The following is a 7111-nucleotide window of genomic DNA, read 5'->3' on the forward strand; positions in this document are numbered from 1 at the left end:
TCCTTATCCTTTTGGCATTTTTATTTATTGTTTGCTTCTACACCATCCCATGAAGAACTGTTAATCTGGGTGGTTTTTATCTATGTTCTGTATTTTCAAAACGATATTTGCAACCCTCCTACTGGAGATGATGAGGGCTGAAAAAGATGAAGGCTTTGAAACCTCAGGTGGGAAGAACAAAAAGCTCGGACCAGCAAAAACATCCTACCTCTAAAAAATTCGCAAGAGATGACCTCCACACTGAATTCTTATGAATGAAACCCCAGATATTTCCATGAAGTTTATATATACGTATATATATACACACATACATTTTGTTAACCAAAACCAATGCTAGTAAAAAATTTACTATGAAGCAATTACATTTTTATACATTTGCATGAAGCTTGGCTACCTCTGGTTTCATACACTTGCCTAAAGCAGAGCATGCTGGCACCGTTTATTCATCTTCCCGTATGAAAATAAACTCTGCTTCCACGCGCTTCTACCCAAACGTAACTGCCCACACAAGTGAAGTTCTCCTGCTACATGCAGGCACTATTTAGGATGGGCAGCAGAAACATGAATCACTGCAGATGAAGAGATGCACATTAAAACAAAAAAGGGGCTGTACATTCCAACTGCTTACGTTGTCTGCTGATCACAGTGGAAGCTCCAAGTTGTTTTGTATAGCTGTATTTTTAAGAGGTGACCTGCTACAACCGGGATGGTACGATGCTGGGAGAAGAACGTGTTTAACACCATGATGTTATTCCACCCACTACTAGTTGCCACGGTCACACAGCACAGCAATAAAACTGGTATTTCTAATTTAGAAAAATGGTGGTTTTTTTGTTGGGTTTTTTTTTTTAGTTACAATCTTCAAAAACCTCACAAAGAATGAAAAGGGCATAAAGCCAATATCGAGAGTGTCAGCTCCCTTTATATCATATTACATGTCACTTTCAGCATCCTACTCCTTATTTATCTCCTTCCCCAAGAGGCCAATAGTCATCATCATTCCCATACACCTGAGTTAATACTCAGGGATCAGATCCCCTGAGGCACTGCTGAACTGCCTTCAGTGCAGTACTGCATGTCATTGCTTCCCACCCCTTAGGACCAATGTTAACATTAATGATTAGCAAAGAGAAAGATACCCATGCCATAACTGTCCTCCAACATACTGCAGGCTTTGAGATTTTTCCTCAGGCTGAAGAAAACAGTTAATGATCCCATTTTAACCATCAGTATGCATTAGTGATCAAGATTAAGTTTATTATCTGGCAAACAAAAACAAAGACCAAATTCTAAAGTGGGCACTGGCTCCACAAATCAACTCAGTTAATACCCCAGCAGAAGGCTACAGTGTTGGCAGCAATGGGTAATATGTGGTATTTGTGGCACTACTGGAAGAAACTATTTTAAGTCTAATTAACATGAAATTTTTAGAATGCAGATGCTTTTCATTTATACATAAAACAAAATGCCGTGACATTTCTCCCATCCATTTATCATAAACAAGTTAATTACTGTGTAACAAATAGCTCCTGGTAGAATCTGTGTGTTTTGAGGATGTTAGAGAGCTGACTCAGGCAAATAAGATGAGCCACAAAGTAGTAGTTAATAGTTTATGGCATACTTATAATAAAACAATGACTCTGTAAAAGCTTTTGTTGTCAAATTAAAGCTAAGATATTTCCATTGGAATGAGTCAATTATATGCAGTCATTATCTGTTTAACTTGATTCAAACCTAGAATACTACAAGCACTTTCATTTTGATACATTCATAACTTCGCATACTTTTGAGAGCTGGATACAAAGCTTAAAAGGGAAATGCTGGGTTTATTGCCACAAAGCTTAACCCGAACCATGTAATATCTAAACTACCCAATGCTGGCTGAAGATCACCACTTTGCCAAGGTTTGCGTACCACCCGATTTCTGAAACAGACCAAGCAGTCCTTGCTGAGGACCAAGTGAGGACTACACAGCATCACTGGAATTCCCTGAGAGCCATCTGAACTACACAGACACACACTTTATCCCCCCCCCAGTTCCATGAAAGCACTGACAGGTGAATTCCTGCCTACATTTTTTTTAGGCAAACAGTCCCATTTGGCCTGAAAATGAATTACTGAATGCTGATGAGTAAGATGGTGGTAGCTGGCAGCAGAGCTTTGCGTGGTAAGATGGTGTGAAACAGTACATATGTCAATCTATCAAATATGATACACTAAGCAATCTGAACCCATTTTTGGTCTGAACTATTGTACAATACTTCACCCAGATGGAAGAAAGAGATAAACATTTTATGCTTCAGACACATCAAGTGTGAGGAAGTAAAATTAAACCTCAACTGGAAAACTACCAATTTTACATGTTAGAGTATATATAAAGAACACAAGCATAAAGAATTTTCTCCTCCATTACTGTACAAATTAATTACATTTTTTTTCTATGATAAACCACAGCATGTATTTAAGTATAGATTAAAAGGTGTTTATTTATTATCAAACACAGCATTTGCATTTTTTTCCCTTTCTCCAGTTGACAAAATGCTTACAAATGGCATAACTCGTGACAGCATTATCAGGACATGAATCTCACAAGTGGCGCATGCATACACAATAACCCGAGGGCCAGTGCAGCCCTAAATCAGAGGCAGGTTTGCCATGACTAATGTAAAACTACAGCTGGCCCCTAAAGCATAAAATTAAATAGAAATATATTTTCATTCAAATCAACTTGACAGCCTATCTAAATATAATTTCATATTTAAAAATTATCAGTTAAAACTGAAATGAAATGACAACCACTGTGCTGTCTTCGAAGTCACTGCCAGCTAACTCCCCTGAACAGACCTTCTGCTCCATCCCTAATGTCCACCTACATAAACACGAAGCACAGTCTGTCAAGCACTAGACTGCAAAAAACACTCATCTGAGCAAATACATTAATGACAAGACTTCCTACAGTATTTGGAAGACAATGTTTATCAAGCAATTTCCAAAGCTAAAAAGCATGAAATTTACTATGAAATTTACTGTTTACAGACTGACCTATACAGCCTTACAGTGTATAAGTTTGGGAAAAACTGATACTAAATATGTAAAGAAGGGGTACTTGGTTCTCTTCAAGTGTTGCTATATTCTTGGGCTTGTCTATTTAAAATCCCTGTTTGGTTTTCTTTAAATAGAAACTCCCCAGCGTTTACTAGTTGATGCCAGGCCAGTCAAGAGAATTCCTGAACAGCAAAACTAAGACAACTGAGCTCAGAAACAAAATTGACTGCCAACTCATGTAGAGAAAAAATGTCCAGTCCTGGATTCTGTTGAAGCCAGAAAGAACACTGTCAAATCTTTCTCTCTTTCAAGAAAAATCAAAGTGACTGAGCAGGTGTTTGCTGTGGAGGAAGACAGAAATCCCAGCTTTCTGGCAGATACATATGCATGTGAGTAAATGTATGCAGAAGAAAGTAGCAAAGGGTTATAAACCCTTGACCAGAGCATCAAGTCCTGATGTGCTCCCCAGCTTCCACAATATGCCAAGTGAACTGCTATAGCATCCACCAGTGGTTAGTGATTTAATTCAAGGGGGGTGCTTTGGGTGGGGAAAGGATTTTCATCTTCACAGATTGCCTTGGAGTAAAACAAAGATTTTCTATATGATGCAAATATAAAGTTTAATTATTTTTAACTTGAAAGGGAGAGACATCAATGTACAGGATAATCTATTGTTATTGGGATTATGAAGATGTCTTAGAGTTTACAATCACAGAAGTGGTTATAATCCCACAATTACTATAAAGCTAATTGGTAGCTTCTTTTTGCCTGTGTTTTCATGTTGTTAGTGGGGCAGTAATGAAAATGAATGCCACATTTGTGAACAGAATGTCTGTAGGCTTGTTTACCACATCTCCAACAACAACGTCTGCTTTATCATGAATTTCAAAGCAGAGATAATTTAAGGATCTTTGAATTTCATACATAAAATACTTTCTAAAATATCAAATGTAGAGTTCCTTCAGACAGGGTGGGAGTGGGAGACTTAGAAGTGAAATGATGACCTCGCATATTATAGGCAAACAATCTACCTGAGGCAGACAGCACACAGACTTTGAATGATCCATCTGTATTCAAAGCAGCACTCAGGTAAACCACTTAGTGTTTCATCCTCCTACAAACATAATTCTGCAGACATTTCACCATCAAAACCAGCATCTTTAAGCCTCCTTTCACCTCCTGAAAATACAGTTATTGCAGAACCTATTAAGCGTTTTATTCCACTTACCTTTGAGTAACTTCTGCCCTTCCATGATGCTTTGGGAGACAAATGCTGTGTAGTCTTCTTCTGAAAAGCCAGGCTTGCATGTGGGTCTAACTGTAAGATCCCCATTGTGTGCCTGCAAAAACAAAAGGAGGAAGACTCACACTATGACTTCTGTCATTTGGGAAAATATTTTGCACCCAATGACGAGGTGTTTAGGCACAGGCAAACCTGAACAGTAGTGTACAAGTAGAAATTGCTTGTGCTGAAGTGCCCATCTCTTGGACCAGATCCATACTGTAACTGCAAAAATAAAACGGGCCAGCACATAGTTGCCTGACTACAAGAGAGCGTTGTTTGTAGGAAGGCTGGGATATTGGGCACTGTCAGAAGAGGGGATGAAACAAAGAGCAGCAATTCATCAAGGCTAGCACTCATACAGAAGCCACGCAAAGGCCTGATGTTGCAACATCCAAATCACTGAGTTTTGCTACTGAGAATCTGGGCAAACCCCGGGAGGAATAAAATCCCAGCTCCCAGGGGCCTCAGGAACTTATGACCACCTAAAGCCTCCTTCCTTCCCCTTCTGCCAGCTGCTGCCTCTGTGAACCTCCATCCAGGCTCTGTGCCTGCCCAGCACTGGGGAGGGGATGCCCAAAGAAAAATACAACATTGTTACTGAATGGCACAGTCCCAAACAGAACCTGCCAGCACCCGGGGGAAGCACCCAGCTAAACAATCTACTGTAACTTTGGACTGCGCAGCAGGGAACCAGCTCCTGCCACACAGATATGTTAGTCCAGTCATAGCATTCCAGGCTCCTTGGGACGAGGCACCCGTTCCCCTACAAGGAAGAACGCAGACCCCAACTCACTAAAGGCACATAAGGCAGTGATTTATGCCTAAGAAGTGTCAGGTGCCTTATGCACAAACAAGTGCCGGTGGCAAGGGATATCTAACACTCCCGGGCTGCCGGCAGGGCTAAGCCAGAGCATCGCTTAGAGATGCAGGCTGCACCTCCAACTCCTCGTCCCCGCAGCCGAAGCCAGGGGAACGGGAGAGTCACCTCCCCAAGAAAGTGCAACTCCACGCGTGCTCCTGCCTCTCCGGGGAGACGAGCAAGGCTCCCCCGGGGTCCCCAAAACACTCCTGGAAACAGACGATGCTGCTTTACGGAGAGAGGCAGAAGGGAAAAGGAGCGGAGGGTGCTTTCGGAACAGCTTAGTAAGCAGAAAGCAAGCCAACATACTCTGCTAAAAATCACTCCCGGGAGACGGATGCCAGCTACTGCATGGGAAGCGCAGGGAAGCGGCGGCTCTGTGGACTCTACCCGTCCCTGGCAAGATGTTGCCATTGAGAAATATTTCAATAGGTCTGACTGAAGATAACGGGCTCTGGATCTAAAATTGCCCAATTACTGAAACGGTGATCGCTAGCTGAGAGCGCACCCGGGCTGTCTCTGCCCAGCCGCCAGCCTTCCGAAGGCTTGCACTCGGGACACCACGGATTCAACTTGGCACAGGCGGATTCAGGGACGAAAATAAACGGCTCTTGTTCTTGCGGCTAGCCCAGCATCGAACAGAGCAGTCGCCCCCCTCACCCAGTACGGCTGCAGCCACGCGTTCCGGCACCTGCTGATGTTCCGCGCACAGCACTTAATTTGTGGAGGGGGACACCCTGAAAACCCCAAACTTTTCAGGCCGTTGGAGCCAGCGCGGATCAGGCCCATTCGGTGCCTACAGGCTCGTAAAGACAAAAGTTGCCGGTGCGGCTGCAGCGGAGGGGCGGCTGGCAGAGAACGGGCAGCGCTGCGCGGCGGCGCTGGGGCGCTAAGGCTCCGCGGGAGCGGCGGCCCCGGGACACACCGCTACCGCGAAGTTTACCTGGAGCCGTGCACCGCGGAGGGCAAGTTTCTACCAGCGCGGCGGAGGCACCAAATGCAACGCGATCGACGGCGTTAAAAACAGCGATTTAGAACCGCAAAGAGGATAAAACAAGGGAGAAACAACGAAGGCGGTGGGAAGCTGCGGGGGCACCGCTCCCACTCACCCACTCTCACGCTCCCGCACCCTGGCCGCACGGACCCCGAAGTTGCAGCGGGTATAGGCGGAGGGCGCGGAGCGGCAGCGGAAGCTTCCGCGGGGCGCGGAGCCTTTGAGCGCTGCTTCCCCCTCTACCCCATCCCCGCGGTGCAGCCCCACTTACCGCTGCCACCGAGCCCCAAACGGGAAGGAGCAGCGCGAGCAGCGCGAGCAGCACCCGCGAGCCGGTCCTCATGGCCCCGGCGGCGGCCCCGGCCGGCCCAGCCGCAGGGGCTGTTGCGGTGCGGCTGAGCCGCGCTGCGCTGCGCAGAGCCGGGGCCGTGCAGTCGCTGCCGCCCCACTCCCGTCGCCTCCGCCGCCGCTCGCTGCCCGCTCTGGGCTGCAGGTGAAGCGCCCGCCGCGCGCCACCGCTACGCCCCGCCCACCGGCCGCGCGGGCACGCGCTGCCTTAAAGCGACAGGCACCGCCCCGCCGCGGCCAGTGAGGAGGGGACTGGGGGGGGGGGCAGATGCCGGTGTCTCCCTCGGCGCCCCGCGGAGGGCGGGCGCGCACTTGGGAACGCGGGGCCGCAGAAAACAGAATGTTCACAGAACAAATGTACCTGTGCGGACAGCGAAGTGACATATTCAGGGGAAGGAAACAGGATATCCACGTGAGAGATGTACCCATTGAGGAGAAAGTAATGTGTCCAGGGGAAAACTAATATATCCAGGGAAAGATGTACCCATTAGTGACAAATGTAACATGTCCAGGTGGGAAACAAGTGTATGCAGGGAGGAAAAGCTGGCATGTCCACAGGAGAGAAATCGATCGGGGATGA

The 7111-nt window shown here is 46.2% G+C and overlaps 1 protein-coding gene across 1 annotated transcript in view; it reads right to left on the bottom strand.

The window, feature by feature from the left end:
- LOC101872730 (cadherin-4) overlaps window positions 1–6579 on the bottom strand; it is a 457816-nt gene extending 451237 nt beyond the window's left edge. The window contains exons 1-2 of the mRNA XM_034066742.1: window positions 6455–6579; window positions 4274–4385 (exon numbers count right to left, since the gene is read on the bottom strand). Of these exons, the coding sequence (XP_033922633.1) occupies window positions 4274–4385; window positions 6455–6526 (184 nt within the window). The 5' untranslated portion in view covers window positions 6527–6579. The remainder of the gene's footprint in view (window positions 1–4273; window positions 4386–6454) is intronic.
- Between the last annotated feature and the right edge of the window lie 532 nt (window positions 6580–7111).

Source organism: Melopsittacus undulatus, chromosome 10 (assembly GCF_012275295.1).
Source record: "Melopsittacus undulatus isolate bMelUnd1 chromosome 10, bMelUnd1.mat.Z, whole genome shotgun sequence".
NCBI lineage: Eukaryota > Metazoa > Chordata > Aves > Psittaciformes > Psittaculidae > Melopsittacus > Melopsittacus undulatus.